This window comes from Choloepus didactylus, chromosome 5, assembly GCF_015220235.1.
Source record: "Choloepus didactylus isolate mChoDid1 chromosome 5, mChoDid1.pri, whole genome shotgun sequence".
In the NCBI taxonomy this organism is placed as follows: Eukaryota; Metazoa; Chordata; class Mammalia; order Pilosa; family Megalonychidae; genus Choloepus; species Choloepus didactylus.
Genome location: NC_051311.1, coordinates 52,418,787 through 52,441,596, shown reverse-complemented (window position 1 = coordinate 52,441,596; position 22,810 = coordinate 52,418,787). Strand labels below are relative to the sequence as shown.

The 22,810-nt window shown below is 35.5% G+C and overlaps 1 protein-coding gene across 2 annotated transcripts in view; it reads left to right on the top strand.

Moving 5' to 3' along the window:
* TRIM24 (tripartite motif containing 24) overlaps nt 1-22,115 on the top strand; it is a 138,809-nt gene extending 116,694 nt beyond the window's left edge. The window contains exons 11-19 of one of the 2 annotated variants that reach the window (XM_037836071.1): nt 2,560-2,733; nt 5,049-5,184; nt 13,018-13,090; nt 14,138-14,306; nt 16,466-16,794; nt 17,645-17,777; nt 18,932-19,006; nt 20,383-20,532; nt 21,350-22,115. In XM_037836071.1, coding sequence (XP_037691999.1) covers nt 2,560-2,733; nt 5,049-5,184; nt 13,018-13,090; nt 14,138-14,306; nt 16,466-16,794; nt 17,645-17,777; nt 18,932-19,006; nt 20,383-20,532; nt 21,350-21,559 — 1,449 coding nt within the window. In that variant the 3' untranslated portion in view covers nt 21,560-22,115. The remainder of the gene's footprint in view (nt 1-2,559; nt 2,734-5,048; nt 5,185-13,017; nt 13,091-14,137; nt 14,307-16,465; nt 16,795-17,644; nt 17,778-18,931; nt 19,007-20,382; nt 20,533-21,349) is intronic. The other variant, XM_037836070.1, reaches the window with a different exon arrangement.
* Nucleotides 22,116-22,810: the final 695 nt, after the last annotated feature.

The window sequence follows — 22,810 nt, the reverse complement described above, 5'->3', positions numbered from 1 at the left end:
CTTTGTCTTTGACATTGGACAATCTGATTAGTAAGTGTCTTGGAGTAAGTCTATTGGGATCTAATGTTTGGGGTATGCTGTACTTTGAATCTGTAATTGTTGGGAAATCTGTGATCAGTTGCACATCATACAACAGGCTGGAACACGTGAAGCAGCAGAGATCAATGAAGCCTGTAAGTTCCTGCAGCCAGAGGGGCCTGCATCCCTCCCCACCAGGTTGGGAAATTTTCAGTAAATATTTCTTCTACTATTCTTTCTCCCCCTTTTCCCTTCTCTTCCCCTTCTGGGACACCCATAACATGTATATTCGTGTGCTTCATGTTGTCACTCAGCTCCCTAAGACCTGCTCGTATTTTTCCATTCTTTTCACCATCTGTTCTTTTGTGTGTATAAATTCAACTGTCTTGTCTTCCAATTCGCTGATCCTTTCTTCTGTCTGTTCGAATCTACTGTTGTATCCCTCCATTGTGTTTTTCATCTCATCCATTATGCCCTTCATTTCCGTACATTCAGCCATTTGGTTTTTCAAGTTTGCAAATTCTTCTTTATAGTCATCCAGTTTCTTCCTTATATCCTTAATCTCTTTTGCCATATCTTTCCTCAGTTCATTGAATGATTTAGCATTAGTTGTTTCAACTCCTGTATCTTGGTTGAACTATTAGTTTGTTCCTTTGGTCCATATTTTCATGTTTCCTAGTATGGCTCGTTGTCTTAAGCTGTCTAGGCATCTGATTTTCTTGATTAGTTTGTTCTGGATCTTGTTTTCACTCTTGTTGGTTGGCTTTGTTCTCTAACCTTTAGTGTTCTGTTCAACTTATTCTATTCCTCTAACTTAGGTTCTATTTAGTTTATCGGAATTTTTAACCTCTTGTTTTTCTGTTTCTTGCCCTGCTGCTACGTAGCCTTTTTGAGAGAGTGTCTCCTCATATATGTCAACCCCAGTCAGGTTTTCCCAGTCCAGAGAGGCCCAGGTCTCAGGAGGAAGATACGGAGTTTCCCTGAGAGTGAGACCCTCTTGCAAAGCCTTTAGACTCTGTTCTTTTCCTGTCCTGACCAGCAGGTGGTGCTTGCCAGCCCACAGCTCCCCAACCAGTGTAAGGAGGTGTGGAGCCTTTAGTTTTCCAGGTGTCCCTGGCCCTGTCAGGGGTGTGGCTGACTGAAGTTGGTTTCTGAATTCCAGGCCCTGGGCTCTGAGTTCCCCAAAGGAGGGCTGTCATTTGAGCTGGACCACACCCCCCTTTTCTTGGAGGAGTTATGCCCTTTAGGGAATTGTCTCCCCCACGAGGCTCATTGCTTTGTCTCTCAGAACTATCTTAGCTCTGCTCTTGCCTATGGGTCCAGAGGCCAATTGCAAATCTTTGAGGCTTTCTGTATTGTGGGCTACTTAGAATAATTATTTTACGAAAAAAAGGAGAGAAAAAGATAAAAAAAAGAAAAAGGTCCAGTATAGACTGTTCAAAGAAAAGCCCTTTAGTCTTATTATCTCTTCCTACTGGATAGTTACTCTGAGACAACTTTAATTCTGCTCTTGCTGGGGAGCCTGGTTGACACAGAAGTTCTGGTGGGCTATTGACATGCAAAAAGATAAGGAGTTGAAGAGCAATTGAATAGGAAACGAGAGACCAGAACAACCAGCTTTTCAGAGAAGGGCCCTGGCTTCCGGGGTTTGCATATGTGCCTGATTCTGTTGGAGCCCAGCCTTTCTCAGTATTATGCTCACCCCCAACTCCTGAAGACTGTTTTTGTTTTTTGTTTTTGTTTCTTACTGTTTTTGCTAGCCCTGTCTCCGCCATGCTGACTGCTCCCAGATTCTCTGGTCTCAGTTTATCTAAGGTTGGAGTCAGTCTGAGTTTGTTTATCAGTTCTGCAACTGGGGCCAGATTGAGCCTCTCCTCCTGGTTCCCAGCACTGTGGGCCCTCTCCTCCCTCAGGAAACCAGCCACAAACAGTATGTTGTGCGTGGTGGGGAGGGGTGCAGGCCCCTCTGGCTTCAGGAACTTAAAGGCTTCATTGATCTCTGCTGCTCCACGTGTTTCAGGTTATTGTATGATGTGTGACTGATCACAGATGTCCCTGAGTTGTCTTTTCCACACAGTTCCTGGCTATCTTTTCCCTGATAGTTTGAAATTTCATTGTGTGCCTTTGTTTGTGTAGATCTGTTTTTTAATTAATAGTTTTAGGTACTCAGTGGCTCTTTTTCTACAATCTGGTGATTTTATATTCTTCAGAAAAATTACATTTAATTGGTAGGCGGAGGGTGAAAGGACAGGGCTTGCTCAGCATTCAGCGTGTATATAGTGACTTAATCTTTATTTTCAATTCAACACCTTTCACTTCACCTGAGCCTGGTGTCCTTCAGTCCATAGATGTTATGTGACTTGTTCTAGATTAATAGAAATAATACCTATCATCCCTCCATCTCTGTCTCTTTCTCAAATTAAAATTGACTTAAAATAACAATGTTTTCCATTTCATTTTGTGTCTCAAACAGTGATTAGCAAACATTTTATGCTATAGTGCTGATCAATAATCTTCTTTTTCCCCTCCTTGCTACAATAGTGGCAGATCTGCAGTGGACAGGCTGCCGCATCAACTGCCAACAGCACATCTTCCACTCCTTCCAGTCCCACCATTACTAGTGCAGCAGGATATGATGGAAAGGTTTTTGGTTCACCTATGATCGATTTGAGCTCGCCAGTCGGAGGTTCTTATAATCTTCCTTCTCTTCCAGATGTAAGTATATACAAAATTTAAACTAACAGTTTCTTTTGAGGAATTATGATTTGGAATCTGGTAAAAGGCATGGGTTTGTGCTTATACATCATTGGTTTGTATGTTTGTTTTTATTCTTTAGAAATGTAACAGCAGTAAAAATAAAAGGATTATTACCAATACTTAAGCATAATACAAAACGTCTTTCCAGGGCACTGAAATTAAAGATATTTGTAACTGTATGATTATAATGATGGATCATGGAGTCTAAGCTGGGAAATGAATGAAATTAGGACATGGAAGGAGATACTGGAAAGTCGAATTGGTAGAATGTGATATATCAAAATAAAGTTAGAGAAGGAAGTTTCAAAGTAAGTCATCAGAAGAGATGGAGGCTTGAAATTAAAACCTCGGAAGAGATGGAGGCAAGTTTAATAATCTAATAGGTCATGCTGACCATTGCAAAGTTACCCCTGACTTATTTTATATTTCAATTAAATATATTCATGCACCAAGCCCTAATTATGTCTGCAAGATTATGAAAGAATTTTTATTTGCATTATATAGGTTGTTTTTCAAGTTATTGAAATCAAATATTTCCTAATAGCTAGGTTGTTGGCTAGCTGTTAGTTCAGTTTGTTCTTACAATTTTATATACTTTAAATGGGTCGAGTACGTGTTTTGGTTTTATTTCAGTAATAAACTTTATTTTACAGCAGTGTCATGTTTACAGAAAAAGTACACAAAAAGTACAGCATTCCCATATTACAACGCCCCCCCCACACACACACACACAGCTTCCCTTTATTAATATCTTGAGTTAGGTTGGTACATTTGTTACAAAAGATGAGCTAATATATTGATATATTTTAGTAACTAAAGTCCATAGATCACATTAGGGTTCACTTTTTGTGTGTACAGTTTTGACAAATGTGTGATGTCATGTATCAACCAATGTTGTTCATGCATCAGTGGTACATAGAGAAACTTTTTTCTTTCATTCCTATAATTTTATTTTAGCTTTTAAAATTGACTTCAATATGTAAATACTTTCCTTAAGATATACACAAATCCAGCCTTTCCAGTATTTTTTTAGACCTCTTTGGAAAGTATTGGCCCAGGTAATTGGGTAAACCAAAAAGACTACTAAAACCTAATGCATCCTGTTTACAAAACATCACCCCCTCTTCCAAATGAAAAGAGGAACCACAGAGAGTAAAGTTCTCATGTTTTCCTCTTCAGTCCTCAGATATAGGAGATCCTTTTGTCTACCAGCATTTCTCTACTGCAAGTCCTCATCTGAACCACAGAATAACTGGCACCATTCTAGATGGATAGGCAAGACACAATTGATTCTCATTATTCACGGAGTTGAGTTCTATAAACAGAGTTGTGTTGCCTGAAATACTGAATTAGCAAATACTGAACCATTGCTTCTAGGGGAAATACAGGGTTAGGTTCCTGCAAGCCTCTGGTCACATTTTCATCAACCAATCAATACATAACATCATTTTATATGTTTTTCTGTTTAAAGACATTTATTTAATATATATTGTTGATTCATTAAAATTGAACTCACAGCCATTAGCACTATAACTCATGCCTGGGCAGAGTTTATCTAATACATGTATTTTCTCCATTAAGTCACACCAAAGCCTTCTTAAATTCATTATATACAGTCTACCTTAAGGTTTAATTCTCCTGCAGGATCCTGATTGAAAAAGGCTGGAACTGTGTTATAGAATTGAACTGGATTTTAAGCACAAGATATTCTTGGGAAATTTGGTATATTTTGGCATGAAAGGATATTTGCATCTGAACTCTTAACTCCTTAGAAAGTTTGCAGCATTTTTGCCTGGCAGTGCATTAGAAAAAAGTGTTATTTATATACCTGTCACATTAAATCAGGAATCTATAAGAAGTCAATTTTTTGGTACCAAACCATAGCAATGTTTTTAGCAAGATTAGTGTTTTGGGAATTTGTTTTGTATGGACTTGCTACTTCTATCTAGTGCAAGCTATTTTAGTAAACGATGGGAATTGACCACAGCTAAATTGAACAAACTTATTTGGCATGCAGTACTCCACTCTCCTGACTTGTGGCTTCTGAATAATGTGTCCCATTGTATTTATTAAGGCAGAACATCAAGAAGAGTGAAAGCTTTTATTCAAGATTGTTGATGGGAAATATATGCAACAAAAATTCTCAAATGAGATTTTTAGATGTTTTATTAGTTAACTGTTACTAAGCTGCTGAAATTTTCTTATAAATTTAAAGTATCTATCTTTTACCTTGCAAAGTCAAGATACCTTGAAATAATTTCTTTTCTTGTAAGATTGATTGTTCAAGTACTATTATGCTGGACAATATGGTGAGGAAAGATACTAGCATAGACCATGGCCAGCCAAGACCACCCTCCAATAGAACTGTCCAGTCACCAAATTCATCAGTGCCATCTCCAGGCCTTGCAGGTAATGTGAGCTTCTTTTGATTTTGTGAATATTTTTCTAGTTTTTAATCTACTTGTAATAAAAAAATAAAAACATTACTCTCCCCTCCCCTTTGTTTTTTTGTTGTTGAATAATTAAGATGTGTCTGAGTTTGATGGCTATTTAAAATTAGGTGTTCTTAATTTCAAAAGATATGCTTATATAAAACTTAAACAAAATTTTAGAAGCTCAGTCTTGCTAGTAGTCTTAAGAAATCAAAACAAGATATAATTTTATCAAGAAATAATTAAAAACTGGACATGATAATATTTATCAAAGCGTTATTTCCAGTGATAAAGCAATTGAAACAATGTAAATGTCCAAATATATAGAAATAATAAAAATAAATTATAATACATCCATAAATAGAACATTATTTCTGCAAAGAAAGTTTATGTAAGGAGTTTTTAAGGGCATATTCATTGTGGACTGTTTAGTAAAAAGTAGTATACAGAACCATATAGTCAGTACAGTATAAAAGGTTAGTTGTGTATTTAAAATGGGGAGGAAATATGTCAATTTTTAGCAGTGTTTATATCTAGGTGGAGAAGTTATAGGTCACTTAAATGTTATTTTATGTCTTTTGGTAGTTGTTCCTAGTTTGCTAATGCTGCCAGAATGCAAAACACCAGAAATGGATCGGCTTTTATATAAAGGGGGTTTATTTGGTTACGCAGTTACAGTCTTAAGGCCCTTAAGTGTCCATCAACAAAGGGTACCTTCACTAGAGAAAGGTCGTTGGCATCCGGAAAACCTGTTAGCTGGGAAGGCACGTGGCTGGTGTCTGCTTGCTTCTAGGTTGCTTTTCAAAATGGCGTTCTCCAAAATGTCTGCATCAGCTGCCAATGAATGTCTTCAAAATGTCTGTCTCAGCTCTAGCTAGCCGTGAGCTCCTTCTGTCTGAGCTTATATAGTGCTCCAGTAAACTAAACAAGGGCGACGCTGAATGGGTGGGGCCACACCTCCATGGAAATTATCCAGAGTTATCACCTATAGTTGGGTGGGTCACACTTCATGAACACTGAACCAATAAGTTCCAACCCAATCCACACTAATACATCTGCCCCCACAAGAATGCATTAAAGAATATGGCTTTTTCTGGGGGACATGAAATATACAAACTGGCACAGTAGTGTTCAAATATTCTAAAATAAATGAAGCATGTATTACTTTCATAATCAGAACATAATAATAGCCATTGTCTTTGTTTTTAAAGGAAGTTCTCTATAGAATTGATAAACCAATAAAATGGATTACTTTATCTTCATTTTATCAGTTGTATCCTGTTGATCATCAAACCCTTTAGAAATTTATCACTTTGAAATTTCTGTTCTATTTACCACTTCAATTGTATTCCTACTGTCACCATTTACTTGAGTTCTAATCAATTCAATCCAAAATCTTTACAGCAGTTTCTTTTCTCTTGATTGGCTTTGTATTTTTTTTTTCTTACTCCAGCTTTCTCCCAATTTACACTACTGCCAGAGCATAGATCCTATTTTTTTTCTTTTTTTAATGAGATTGTGTAAGTTATGGACAATCGTTACTTTGAAAATTTGGATAAAATTTGCTTGAAAAGTTTTCTCGATTTTGTGTCTTTTCTTTCTGTAAGGGAGCATTTTTACTACTGGTTCAATATCTGTATTTATTCGGTGTTTTTAAATCTTGAGACAATTTTTGTGTATTATCTAAAAAATTTTGTATTTCACCTCAGTTTTCAAATTTCTTCACATAATATTACTAGAAGTATCCCAAAAATAGTCCTATGAACTATTTAATCTCTTAGGTTTATAATTCTGTTCCCTTTTAATTACTAATATTGCTTATTTGTACTGCCTCTGTTCTTTGTTTTGTTTCTTTATCATTCTTCCTGATAGTTTACTTTTTTTAAAAACAAATATTCTCCCTTCTCCCTTTCCACCATCCCCTGGTAACCTCTAATCTGCTTTCTGTCCTTGCAAATTTGCTATTTCTAGTCATTTCGTATAAGTAATATCATACAGTATTGTCTTTACATACCTTGCTTATTTCCGGAGCATTATTTTTAAGGTTCTTCCATGTTGCAGTATGTGTCATAACTTCATTCTTTCTTGTAGCTGAATACTGTTGCATTGTGTACATATACCACATTTTTATCCACTTTTTTTCATTCAGTTGTTAATGGACACTTGGGTTGTTTCTAACTTTTGGCTATTGTAAATAATGCTGTTATAAACACTAGTTTATGAGTATCTGAGACCCTGTTTTCACTTTCTTTGAGTGATATATTTAGAAGTGAATTGCTGGGCCATATGATAGGTAATTCTAATTTAACTTTTTGAGGAATCACAGTGGTTACACCATTTTACATTCTCACCAACAGTGCAATTTCTCACCACCAGTTCCAATTTCTCCACATCCTGTTCAATACTTGTTAATTTTGTTCTTTTTTTTTTTTAATAATAGCCATCCTTGTGGGTGTGAAGTGGCATTTCATGGTTTTGATTGGCGTGTCCCTAATGGCTAATGATGTTGAGTGTCTTTTAAATGCTTATTTGCCATTTGTATATCTTTGGAGAAATGTCTGTTGAACTCCTTTGTTCATTTTTCTTTTGGGTTCTTTGTCTTTTTATTGCTGCATTGCAAAAGTTCTTTATATTTTCTGGATATTGACCCTTTATTCGATATATTATTTGTAACAATTTTCCCCCATTCTGTAAGTTGCCTTTTCACTTTCTTGAAATTTTCCTTCAATGCACAAAAGTTTTAAATTTGGATAAAATCAAATTTTCCTGTTTTTTTGTTTTGTAGCTCATGCTTTTGGTGTCATATCTAAGAATCCATTCCCAAATCCCAGTCATAAAGATCTGCCCCTATATTATCTTCTGTGAGTTTTAAACTTTTGACTCCTATATTTGGGTCCTTGGTTTACTTTGAGTTGATTTTTATAAATGGTGTGAAGTAGGTGTCTAACTTCATTGCATGCAGATATCCAGTTTCCCCAGCACCATTTGTTGAAGAGATTATTTCCCCCCATGCATGTACTTACTACCCTTGTCAAAAATCAGTTGGCCTTAGATGCATGGGTATATTTCTAGACTTTCAGTTGTTTCCATTGATATTTTTGTCTGTCTTTATTCCAGTACCACACTGTTTTGATTACTATAGCTTTGTAATAAAAACTTGAAACCAGGAAGTGTGAGTCCTCTAACCCTTACCTTCTTTTTCAAGATTGTTTTGATTTGGGGCCCTTTGCAGTTCCATAAGAATTAGAGGATTGTTTTTTCCATTTCTGCCCCACCCCACCCCCCAAAAAAAAACTTACAGAATTTTGGAATTGTATATTGCTTTGGGTAATATTGATGTATTAACAATATTAACTCTTCCAATCCATGAATAGGTCATGTCTTCTCATTTATTTAGGTATTTTTAATTTCTTTCAGCAGTGTTTTCTGTTTTTCAGTGTATGCATCTTTTGTATCCTTGGTTAAATTTATTCCTAGGTGTATTTTTTTAAGATGCTCTTGTAAATGGAATTGTTTTCTTAATTTCTTCCTCAGATTGTTCATTGCTAATGTATAGGAACACAGTTGATTTTTGTGTGTTTATCTTATCCCCTGCCACTTTGTTGAACTTGCTTATTAGTGCTAATAGTTTTCTTGTGGATTCCTTTGGATTTTCTATATTAAGATCGTGTCGGAGAAACTAAGATGGCGGCTAGGTGAGACAGGGCAAAAAAACACCTCCATGAAAAACACTAGATAAAAACCAGAAAGTAACCCAGAATACCAGCTACAGTGATGTGCCAGCTGGGCGAGGTCTGCCTAGTTCCACAGGGGCCATATACTTGGTGAAACCGGGAGTCTGCATTCTGAAATGAGTGAGCTGGCTGGAATACCTGCAGCCACGTGGTGGTCTGGGGAAGCCAGGGTTTGGCGTTTGGAGACCGACTGGCTCTTTTTTTTTAAAAAAAGGGGGGGGGACCCAGGAGCGGCTGCAGTTGCAATAGTGGGAACCACGCAGTAAAACACAGCAAGAGGCGGCTACGCCGGCCTCTCGGTGTCTGGCCTGGAAGATAGCCTGCTGCGGATACCTTCGGGGCTGGAGGAACGGAGGGGAGAGCCGGAAGCAGAAAGAAACCCTGCAACTAGCAGCTGGCTCCCCGGAGGGCTGGATAAACTCCTGCCTGGGGCCGTGCCCACAGCCCAGAGCCCCGCCAGTTGTCCCGGAGCTGGGAAAGAGGAACTGTGTGAGGAGGGGGGTGTTGAGACGTCCCGTTCGGCCATTTTTGCATCAGGCTGAAAGAGCCCCTGCACGGCCCAGTGGCCCGGAGCTTCCCTTGAGGGACAGCGCGCACTGGTGACGTAGCACAGCATTCCCTCGGCAGAGGTCCTGGAGGATCGCGGCTGGGCGGGGGGACCTGCTCGGAGAACCCAGGGACACTGTGCCAAGTCTGGTGGTTTGTGGGACAGCGAGAGAGAGGGTCTGGGGCTGAAATGAAATGAAGGCTTAGACTCTTGCGGCGGCCTTGAATCTCCGGGAACCTGGGGGATTTGAATATTAAAGCTGTCCTTCCTCCCTGGCCACCCGTACAAACGCCCCACATTCAGGGCAGATGGTTCCAGCAACACACCCAAACTGAGTTCTCCAGCTGAACCCCACAAGAATCATTTCCCCACAGACCGGGGAAACAAGGTGGAGAACTGACTTGAGCGGTATAGGTGACTCACAGATGCCATCTGCTGGTTAGAGAAAGTGTACACCACCAAACTGTGTTTCTGAAAAATTAGATAGGTATTTTTTTTTTTTACAACTTGAAAGAACCCGATCAACAAAGCAAATGCCAAGAGGCCAAAAACAACAGAAAATCTTAATGCATATGATAAAACCAGACGATATGGAGAATCCAGCTTCAAACACACAAATCAAGATATCAGAAGAGACACAGTACCTCACACAATTTACCAAAGAACTACAATTGAGGAACGAAAACATGGCAAAGTATTTAAAGGACATCAAGACGACCATGGCCCAGGTAAGCGATGTAAAGAAGACCCTAGAAGAACATAAAGAAGACATTGCAAGAGTAAATAAAAAAATAGAAGATCTTATGGAAATAAGAGAAACTGTTGGCCAAATTAAAAAGACTCTGGATATTCACAATACAAGACTAGAGGAAGCTGAACAACGCCTCAGTGTCCTAGAAGCCCACAGAACAGAAAATGAAAGAACAAAAGAAAGAATGGAGAAAAAAATCGAAAAAATCAAAATGGATCTCAGGATACGATAGATAAAATAAAACGTTCAAACTTAAGAACCATTGGTGTCCCAGAAGGGGAAGAGAAGGGTAAAGGTCTAGAAAGAGTATTCAAAGAAATTGTTGGGGAAAACTTCCCCAACCTTCTACACAATATAAATACACAAAGCATAAATGCCCAGGGAACTCCAAATAGAATAAATCCAAATAAACCCACTCCAAGGCATATTCTGATCAGACTGTCAAATATTGAAGAGAAGGAGCAAGTTCTGAAAGCAGCAAGAGAAAAGCAATTCACCACATACAAAGGGAACAGCATAAGACTAAGCTGTGACTACTCAGCGGCCACCATGGAGTCGAGAAGGCAGTGGCATGACATATTTAAAATTCTGAGAAAGAAAAATTTCCAACCAAGAATATCCAGCAAAACTCTCCTTCAAATTTGAGGGAGAGCTTACATTTTTCATAGACAAACAAATGCTGAGAGATTTTGCTAATAAAAGACCTGCCCTACTTCAGATACTAAAGGGAGCCCTACCGACAGAGAAATAAAGAAAGGAGAAAGAGATACAAAGAATTTTAACAGACATATATAGTACCTTACATCCCAAATCACCAGGACACTCATTTTTCTCTAGTGATCATGGATCTTTCTCCGGAATGTACCACATACTGGGACATAAAACAAACCTCAATAAATTTAAAAAAAAAAAAAATTGAATATACTCAAAGCACATTCTCCAACGACAATGGAATACAAATAGAAGTCAATAATTTTTGAACTGCAACTCCACTGTTTACTTCCTACATGATATAAAATACACAAACTCTAAGGACAAATCAGTGGTTTTGAACTCAATGTGAAATATGTAATTTTAGACAACTATATAAAGGTGGGGGAATGGAGGAGTATAGGAACATACTTTATGTGTCCTATTGAAGTGAAGGTGGTATCAAAGAAAAACAAGATTGTTATGGATTTAAGAGGTTAATTTTAAGCCCCACAGTAAACACAAATTATCAGAGAATATAACCATAGAGATGAAAAGTAGAGTATGGGTTAAGAGAAATGGGGGAAGGGGCAATGAAGAATGAAGAAATTAGTGTAGGCTTGCTGTTTGAGGTGAAGGGAAGTTTCTAGTAATGGATGGTGGGAAAGAGCATTACAACATTCTAAATGTGATTAATATCACTAATGGAAGGCTAGGGAAGGGGTGGAATGGGAAGATTTAGGCTGTATATCTGTTTCCACAACTGAAAAAAAAAAAAAAAAGACAGTCTAAATAGATGACAATTGAATGCCAAGGATGAACTTGGATGGGATTGGAGGATGGAGGACAGGTGGCTCAAAGGGACATAGTTGAGACATAAGGAAAAGGAAATATAGAATGTAAGCTTTGTATCATTGTTGAATCTCTTGTACTTCTTAGCTGCGCTTAATGGGATTGCATAAAAGAATGTTCTTGTTCATGGGAAGTGTATACATGAATTATAGTGTATGTTCAAGGATGTGTGCAGCTAGCTCTCATATGTTCAGAAGACAGAGCAATAGATGATGGATGATAGATAGTGAGAGAGGGAGGGAGGGAAAGAAATAGTGATGTGACAGCATGTTAAAGTTGGTGGATTGAGCTATTGGGGGAGGGGGGTCAGGGTATGATGGAAATCTGTGTATGGGGTTAATATTGTTTTTGCAACTGTTCCTATAATTTTGAATTTATTTCAAAATAAATTAAAAAAATAAATGGGGGCAGGTATACAGGAACTCCTTTTTTTTTTTTTTTTTTGGCATGATCTTTCTGTAAATCTACAACTTCTCTAATAAAACAAAAAGATAATACAAACCCCCCCTCCAAAAAAAAATCATATCATCTGTAAACAGAAGTAGTTTTACTTCTTCCTCTCCAACTTGGATACCTTTTATTTTTTTTTCTTGCCTAATTGCTCTGGCTATTTAGAGCATATATTCTTATTCATCATTTTCATGACAGAAGTACAGTACTTCTTTTTGTTTATTGACTCTAGTCAGTCTGACTTTCCTCATCTTTCATTAGTTGGTTTCACTCTATTTATGTGGTTTTCTTTCTTGGACTGCTTTTATATCAACCCCCACTACTTTTTATTGTTTTGTATAGTTTTCACTGGCACTAGGGTCCTCTCTGAGAGCCTACGTGCATCACTGTAACACAGGGACGTTCAGCAATGTATGGAGACATTTTGATTGTCACAATTTGGGGGAGAGATCCTACTGGCATCTAATTCCCCGTAGAAGCCATGGATGCCACTAAATTATCCCTCAATGCACATTACAGACCCCCACAAAAAAGAATTATCTGGCCTAAACTGTCAATAATGCCAACGTTGAAAAACCCTTCTTATCTGACAGGATTTAACAGATGTGTTGAGAGTTCAGCAATTATTTATTGTATTATATAGTTTCATTATATGTTCCTAGCCCGAAAACTGCTAAGTGAGTGCATTCAATAAGAATTCGATACAATATTAATATATATTATTAATTCTGTTTATGAATAGTTATTAATTCCTTTTATGAATGTGTATGGCTTCATCCTTCTTAGGACCTGTTACTATGACTAGCGTACATCCCCCAATACGTTCACCTAGTGCCTCCAGCGTTGGGAGCCGAGGAAGGTAAACTGACTTAACCTTATTCTCTAGTACATAAAAATCTTTAATTAGCTTTATCTTGACAGTGCTCAACATGTTTTTGCTATTTAATACATTTTGAACAATTTCCTTTATTTTTAACTTTTATATTAAATTTAATAATGTAAAGTACAAATTAATCTTTAAAGATAGAAAAATATTTGTTCATATGTTGAAGAAAATATGATGTTTGACATTAGCATTATAGCAAGGTAAAAATAAACATGAAGTAGTTATAACACAATGCAGTGTATAGAAACAAAAATACAAACAGGAAAATGAAACAAACAAATGACCCAATATTTTAAACTAACTTCAGTTCTCTGACATTTCTAATGACCAAACATTGGCTGTGCTGTGAAAGAAAATAAAATTACCATTTTGAAATCCTATTTTAAGTTACTGTTTTGCTTTCCCCCTCATTGCTTGAAAAGTTTTAAGCCAGTGGAGCCAATTCTTATTTTTCAAATCACATAAAAGAAAAATTCTCTGTGGGCAAAAAAATTGCCTTTAATCCCATGAGAATTTAGTAGCCTATCTTAAAGTGTTTTGCCCTACTAACCTCTTAATAGCAAAACACCGAAAATGATTTCCTTATTTGTCTTCACTAATTGATTGTGAATAAATCAATAATGTATGCCTCCAGTTCCCTTTTTCACTTATTAGAAAGATAAATGGAGAAGCCTATAAAAGAGGGTAATTCTAAGATACTAAACCTGACTTTAGTATCAATTTTATAGCTCCAAAATATGGAAGTCAGTTTTATTTTAATTCAGGTTTCATTTAAATTTATTGCTGAATAAAGTAACTGTTTAGGTTAATATATGAAGCATTTTTATTTGTAAATGAAACTTTGTTTTGCATAGAGCACTTGCATTTCAGTTAGGAACATTTATTCTTGATGTGAAATAGATATCATTTGTTGTGAAGATGTACCATTATTCATCCAGAAAGCTACTGTTAGACACTTTGTTTTCTGATACTTACTGTAGTATTCTTAGGTTGTTTTTTTTTTTCCTCTCTTATACTTAGCTCTGGCTCTTCTAGCAAACCAACAGGAGCTGATTCTACACACAAAGTCCCAGTGGTCATGTTGGAGCCTATCCGAATAAAACAAGAAAACAGTGGACCACCGGAAAATTATGATTTTCCTGTTGTTATAGTGAAACAAGAATCAGATGAAGAATCTAGACCTCAAAATGTAATTATATCAATTATTTCAATTCTATTTGAGGTATACAATGAGAAAAACTTTTCAATAGCTCTTAGTAGGTAGAAAATGTTATATTTAAAAATATATGAGACTCAAAATGTATGAAGCAAATACTGCCAGATTTGAAGGGAGAAGTAAACAGTTCTACGTTAGTAATAAGAGACTTTTAATACACTACTTTCAATAATGGATAGAACATGTAGACAAAAGATCAATAAGGAAATAGAAGACTCAAATGATACTCTAAACCAACTAGACCTAACAGACATATATAGAACACTTCACCCAACAATAACAGAATAGCCATTCTACTCAAGTACATGTGGATCATTCTCCATGATAGACCATATATTGGAGTCACAAAATAATTGTCAATAAATTCAAAAATATTAGATCATACAATGTCTCTTCTCTGACCACAATGAAATTAAGCTAGAAATCAATGACAGAGGGAGAAATGGAAAATCCACAAATATGTAGAAATTAAACAATGTACTCTTTTTTTTATGTAATTTTATTGAAATATATTCACATACCATATAGTTATCCAAAGTGTACAGCAGTTGTTCATGTTTCATCATATATTTGTGCATTCAACACCACAATCAATTTTTGAACATTTTCATCACTCCAAAAAATAAAAATGAAAATAAGAATAAAAATAGAAGAGAACACTCAAAGCATCCCATACCCCTCTTCCCACCCCCCCCAATTTCCTTTTTTTTGTTGTTGAAATATATTCATCTACCACAGTGTACTCTTAAACAACCAATGGGTTTAAGTGGAAATCACAAGGGAAATCAGGAAATGAAGCAAATGAAACTGAAAATACAGCATACCAAAACTTAATGGGATGCAACAAAGGCAGCATTCAGAGGAAAATTTATAGCTCTAAATGCTTACATTAAAAAAGAAGAAAGAGCTCAAATCAGTCACCTAACCCAAAGACTGAAGGATCTAGAAAAAGATCAGACTAATCCCAAAATGAGCAGAGGAAGGAATTAAAGATTAGAGCTAAGATAAATGAAATAGAGAATTGAAAAGCAGTGGAGAGAATCCACAAAACCAAGAAGTGGTTCCTTGAAAAAAATCAGTAAAACTGAGAAAACTTTAGCTAAACTGACAAAGAAAAAAAGAGAGAGGACACAAATTACTAAAATCAGAAATGATTTGGTAAGAGTTTGAATTAATAATCAGAAACCTCTCAACCAAGCAAAGTCCCAGATCAGCTGGCTTCACAGGTGAATTTTGCCCAACATTCCAAGAAGAATTAACACTGGTGCTGCTCAAACTCTTCCAAAAAATTGGTAAGGGAACACTCCCTTGCTCATTTTATGAAGCCAACATCATCCTCATATCAAAGCTAGATGAAGATTCTACAAGAAAAACTAATCTTCCATAGTAGAAATTCAATATATATATATAACACTTAAAAATGGAAAAACCAAGAAATTTCAGTATCAGCATATTCTTTAGAAATCTGGAGGTAAATAGCAAAAGAAAAAGCTAAGCAGTTTGAAAATAGTTACAGCCAGGGAATAAGATTATATTACTTATAAGGTTTTGTTTTTAAAAATGTTTAAAGGAGACAGTAGCTTTTGTTATTGATCTGAAATTTTCATCATCCTAAGCTCCAACAGAAAATTCAGCTTCATGTTAAAATTATTAATGTCTCTTTCAGGAATGAAATTATTTCTAAGTATGAAGTCAGTATGTCTGTGATTGACAAGAAATCTACATTAGTCATATTTTGTGTCTAGATGTAATTTTTACATCTATAATTTAAATTAACAGCACTAATAAAAATGTATTTACAGTTAATGCAATTTACTTCCACCCTACCCACCTATACTCTAATTTCTGTAGCCATCAGCAAACTCAAAGATCTTCTCTCTTCTACCACTAGTTCCTTCTTTTGATATTTCTCAGGAGAGGTCCTTGACCTCAATTCCTTGAGGGATTCTACTAAAATTGGCAATAGACAAACATATTCTGGTTTTACACATATTCACAGTCATCTCTGAAGTAACCAGGTTGCACATGAGAGGGCTGTATACAGTCCAGAATTGAAGTAACACTAACAAAAATATCAATTTAAATATATATTTTATTTATTTATTTATTTTGGTTACCTCTTGCCATTGCAGACCAACTATCCAAGAAGCATACTCACTTCCCTGCTCTTGAATAGCAATCAGGGCTCTGCTTCTGAGGAGACTGTGGTAAGATCAGATGCTCCGGATAGCACAGGAGATCAACCTGGACTTCACCAGGAAAATTCCTCAAATAGAAAGTCTGAGTGGATGGATGCTTCCCAGAAGTCACCACTTCATGTTGGAGAGACAAGAAAAGAGGATGACCCCAATGAGGACTGGTGTGCAGTTTGTCAGAATGGAGGGGAACTCCTGTGCTGTGAAAAGTGCCCCAAAGTATTCCATCTTTCTTGTCATGTGCCCACACTGGCAAATTTTCCAAGGTAAGAATAATACTTGCTTCCTTTTCCTCATTCTTTCACTATAAATAGCAATAAACTTTTGAAGATCATTATAAAATAAAACTTTGTGAAAACTTAGTTGAAATTCTACCTGGTAAATGCATCCCCCAAAACCCCAAATGAAAATCTAGGGTCCCCCATACCTCTCTCCCATTTCCTGTGCTTTTCTCAAAAAACTAGTCTGTTACGAGGGGAAAAAAAATTACGAGCACTTGAAATTACTACAAGAGGTTACACCTTGTAGTAATTTCATCAGTGAAATTTCATCATTGAAATTACATTGCGAACAATGATCCTCCTACATCACTACCACCTCAATCTGTTGACTTGTTTGTCAAGCACTGAGGTTATATTTATAAGTATCTCTATTTAATTCTCAAACAAAGCCAAACAGATGATAACGAAGATGAAGAACCATTGGATTAATATCTCAGTTCTTCAAGAGCTGTACATTTTAAATTTTAGTTTAATTTCAAACCTAAGTGTTAAGAATAGAACAGCTTTTCTCTTTCCTGAAATCATTTTTGGGAAAAAAATGCTAATTGTGCTCTTCATAAGCCCTAGTTCAGTGTGTTTCATTTATTTGTTTTAAATGCCTATTTCATAATGTATTTCATAACTCCTTAACTAGACTAAAATTAACCACTTCATCCTTGCATTATATTTTTCTGCAGTCTCCCTTGTGCCTTGTACATAATAGATATGTGGTAAATACTCAGTGATTAAAATTCATGTCAGATAATTCTGTATCATAGATAGAATGGAGGCGGTGGGAGAGGGAAATGGTGAAAAGAGAAATGATGCAGAACTAAAATTCTTTATCCCCCAACAGTGGAGAGTGGATTTGCACTTTCTGCCGAGACTTATCTAAACCAGAAGTTGAATATGATTGTGATACTCCCAATCACAACTCAGAAAAAAAGAAAACTGAAGTCCTTGTTAAATTAACACCAATAGATAAAAGGGTAAGTTTTTGAGCATTTCCAGTCTAGAGTGAGAAACATTTTTTAGTTAGTTGCATTATTATAATACACGTGTACCTTTTATCAAAAAGTATGTATTCAATCAAATGTTAGATTCCTTTTTTCTTTGAAGTATTTGTTTTTCCACAAAGGTATCTTAAATAATACATATAAAGGCAAAATATAACTTTTGTTAAAAAGAAATCACAGCACTATGTATGCATTTTCCAGAAGCTTAAATTATTCATCTGAGTCAGATGGAATGTGTATCCTTTATGTGTCCTGGGCTTTTAAATTTAGTCTGCTCTGAGTAAATTTTATTTTGTTTTATTTGTAACACAGATAAATTTTCTTCTTTAGAATTTGTTGAGAATTGGTACCAAAGGGTTAGGTTTTTCTATTATGTCTTCCGGGAAATAGTTTCATTCTTTCATCAAGTGGATACTAGGTTTATACATCAAAGCCAGCTACTGTATTTAACTGTAACATTTAAAGGTAAAGTCAACACTTCTTTATTAATAAATAACTTCCTTTGCTAAATCAGTAGAACAATCTGTGATAGTTGTCATGCAAAAGGGAACCCAAACATGCACTGCCAATATTATACAGTGTTTACTGGGTAAACCTATAAGCAGAGAAGTAGCAGAGCGTGTGATTCCCCTCAGTGTGCAGACAGGGAACCTGAGGTCAGATTGAGTCCTGGCTGGATGAGACACACCTTGGAAAAGGCTCAACCTCTGGATCTTTTAATATATTTTCTTCATTTATTGATTATTAATAATTCCCAGTATACAAACTGGAAAGATAAATAGAAACTTATTTTTAAAGAACTTCAAAATAGTTCCTAGTCAATCTGTTTTTGTTCGTATTTACAAAGGCTGGTCTCAAATACCACATATTCCCCAAAATGTCAAACAGTTGCAGTTAAGTAAATGATTGGGAAGGAGAACAAAAGTCCAAGTATCAGTATTTTTCTTTTTTTTTTTTCTTTTCTTTTAACTTTATCAAAAAAAAAATTTTAAAAAACAAGTATCTTTCTTATATTAATTTGGTTTTAATTTGTATTCTGGTATTTGAGAACTAGTGAGATTCTTACTAAAAATAAGCTGTGACTTCATTGTGTTATTTTAAATTTTTTCTTGTTTATATTTGCTTAGAAGTGTGAACGGCTACTTTTATTTCTTTATTGCCATGAAATGAGCCTGGCTTTTCAAGACCCAGTTCCTCTAACTGTAAGTATTAATGTTATCTAGTGCATTTTTTATAGGGTAGGATGATTTTTCTGAAGTTTGTGAGAATCTAGTTTCTGTACCATTTTACCAAAGCATCTAATTCAAACCTTAAAGCTTACTACTTGATCCTAAATAGATACATTTTAATGTCAATAAATTGGCCTAAACGTTCCATTAGTTTCTCACATAATTCTCATTTATTTTACCTACTATTCTCTGGGGTGATTTCTGTGAATTGTTTTTATCTCAGGAGGTTTAGGCACAGCCTAAATGCTTGAAAAAGTTCATTTGAAATAAAGATCCCTCAAATTCTGTGTACTTATTTTGATTTATAGACCCAGAGTTCAAGTAGTAGGTAGACTTAAAAATAGAGAAAAGTTGAGGAAGGGATGTATGTGTTAACATTTACTTCCAAAAGGTCCATATTGAGAGTTTGAGGAGACTTGAATGAATGATTTTAAAATGCTGGAAAAGGGCCTAGCATCCAAAATAAGTTCTGTTCTCTGATGTTTGAAACTCCTTTAAAAATTAATAAATTTATTCTGCAGTTTGATAAATTTAAAAATTGCCAGGTTAGAAAAGAAAACTAGCTTAGTAATAAATAGATTCAGCTGGTTACAAATGAACTTCTTTCTTGAGAACTAGTTTTGAGAAGTTGAGATAGGACAAGTAAATAACTACATCCAGAGGGAAGAGCCTTTTGTACCCAAAAGAGACAGGGGAAAACAAGTCAAAGAAACAAGGCTTGTAAATCCCAGTACAAATATTATCTACTTAAAAACTTGAGAGCTGGTGCTTTGGATGATTTTGGCTTACATTTGCATTCAGTATTAACAGCAGTGGCAGCAAAATAGACCCTTTTTCTTAATATATATCTTCTCATTTTGTCTTTACAAAATCCTGTGAGGTTGGCAGCATTGTCCCTATTTGAAATGAGGAAACAGGTTCAGCAAGGTTAAATTATGTTCCCAGGATCAGCCTATGAGTAGCAGAGCTGGGATTTAAACCCAGAGTCAAAGCCCTTGTTCTTCACCATTTGCTCTATTATATGCAACAAAAATGTCAAATCCCATTAGAAGTGATACTTTTTTCTTAGTAAATTTTGTTTAATAATGGAGAGAACAGAGATGGTTTAAGAGACAAAATGAAAAGGCAAGTGTTCATTTAAAATAATTGGTAAAAATCTTTTAAACAACATGACAAAATATTTACCCATGTGAGAGACAGTCAGGAGGCACTAGTGTTGAATAGGTTTCCTTAGCAGTGACAAAATAATACAGAGAAAACAATGAGAATAAATTTTATACCACATCTCAAAGAATATATTCAGGTAGAATCTAGTTATTTGTTTTATAGCATCTCATTTATTTTGAAAGGTGCCTGATTATTACAAAATAATTAAAAATCCAATGGACTTGTCAACCATCAAGAAAAGACTGCAAGAAGATTATTCCATGTATACAAAGCCTGAAGATTTTGTAGCTGATTTTAGACTGATCTTTCAAAATTGTGCTGAATTCAATGAGGTGAGAGGAAAAAAAATGCAAAGCAGTGTGAAAGTAATCTTAACCAAACACCTCCAATTGCTCCTACCATACCACAAGAAAATTAACAAACAAAAGTCATTCCTGAGCATTCCCATATCATTAAGATATGCATATTGGAAGCAATGAATGTTATTTCAGGATATTTGTTTTTCCTATTCCTTTGTTTTATTTTGTCTGTAATTTTTTTTTTAATTTTTTTATAAAGTTAATTTTAAAAAAAACCAAACACCTTATCAACAAATAAGCATGAATTTCCCATATTAGCATGAATTTCCAAAAGTTTAGGGACTGTCAGGAAATGAAAGCGATAATTAGAAAGACTTTATCCACATTTATATTCACAGATTTATTATATGGGAAGTTGAAATGCAAATTGCAACTAACTTGGATACAATTTAGAAAATATTTTTATATAACCTAGAAGTGTTCTTTGTCATTCCCACTTAAAAGTATCCATTTCATGGTTCTCCTATTATGACATCTCTCTGATCTGTGGTAATCCAGTCCTACCACACTTCTACTCCCTTTTAGTATAACCCTGATGAGTCAGAGCCCTTTATTCACTTTTTAGCTGACCTTTTCTAGGCTTTATCTAATCTAGCTCCAGATTATTATTTATTTTATGTTAGTGACTAGAAATATGCATAAAAATTTTTTCAAAAACAGTCCACATTTATAATCTCAAGAGTCAAATGCATGCTGAGGAAACAAAAGTGTGAGAGATTTATTAATTTTATTGACTCTCTTAAAATGTTGGGGTTTTTTTTTAATTCATATTTTCCTTTTCTTCCAACAGCCTGATTCAGAAGTAGCCAATGCTGGTATAAAACTTGAAAGCTATTTTGAAGAACTTCTAAAGAACCTTTATCCTGAAAAAAGGTTTCCTAAAGTAGAATTCAGGGATGAATCAGAAGATAATAAATTTAGTGATGACTCAGATGATGACTTTGTACAGCCCCGGAAGAAACGCCTTAAAAGCACTGAGGAACGACAGTTGCTTAAATAAGCAGCACCATTGGCATGTGCTGGTTTTTAGATTTTTTTGTTTTCAAAAAAAAAAAAAATTTTTGTCAGTAATTAACATCATTACAAGGAAGACTCTGTGACCACTCTATTGAAAGCTTTTGATGTTTGCTAGGCTTTTGTTTCCTTAATATTTCTTTTAACCGCTTATAAAGAAAGAAAGAAAAAGATGAAAGAAGCATCAGCAGCAAAATAAAAAGACATTCTTCCCACTACTTGGCTATCAAAACAGCATTCTGGGTTGGTAGCTACTGTAGAAAGGAAATAGACTTCATATGAACTCTTAAGTTGAAAACAATGTGATTTGAATGTGTGTGTTAATCCATTTTTAGAAAATTAATACCACTGCCCATTAATTATGACCCATCCCTATGAGTTAGGTGTACTGTACTTAAAAGCAGTACTTTATGAACATGAGTGGTAATCTATCCCAGGATGCCAACTGGTGCAACAAGAGTAGATTAGATGCTATTAAGGCAGCGCCTAATAGTATTTTCGTGTAAGATGGCAACCATATTAAAGAAAAATCAGGAAAACAAGTGTTTGCTTTTTGTTTTCGTTTTTATCTTGTCTATAGAGGTGTTTTGTGTAGCAGGTTTTCAAGGCCATTTTTCATTCTAAATTTTCTTCAGCTTCCTCCACTGAGGAAGTAAGTAAGTGTACACTTATTTGGTTTTGCTGTGTATGTATATGTGGTTGGTTGGTTTTTTTAATGGTGCAGGTGGTACTTTTATTACAACCCTCATTGTTTGCAGTATGGCTTTTAATAGAGCCACCCAAAATACAGCCGTGTGCACTGTATTTGTGAGGTTTCTTCAACATAGACCTTATTGGGCATTAAATATTAGTTCCTTTGAAAGGGACTAGTTTTTGTGGTTTTCATAATGTGTTCTGGAATTTGGAAGCAGGCAGTTGGGGGGAATTATAGTGAAAATTTTATTTTTTCTGATGCATCTATTATTTATTGAGTTAGAGTTTCTAACTGAATCTTTGGTCTGACAATTCTTAATTTTGTTCTCACGATTCAGGTACAAAAGACCCATCTTCTGGGGCAAGCATATTCTTAATGGGCCAAACCCAGATAATTCCTTTTGTTATTTAGTGTTTTTCAGGACCAGATAAACTATCAAAGAATGAAAAACTGGGTTAGAATAGAAGAAAATAGCTGAGTCATTTGTTATTCTCACATTTCACAAAACATTTACATGTGAGTATTTTAGTTTGCCAAAGAAAG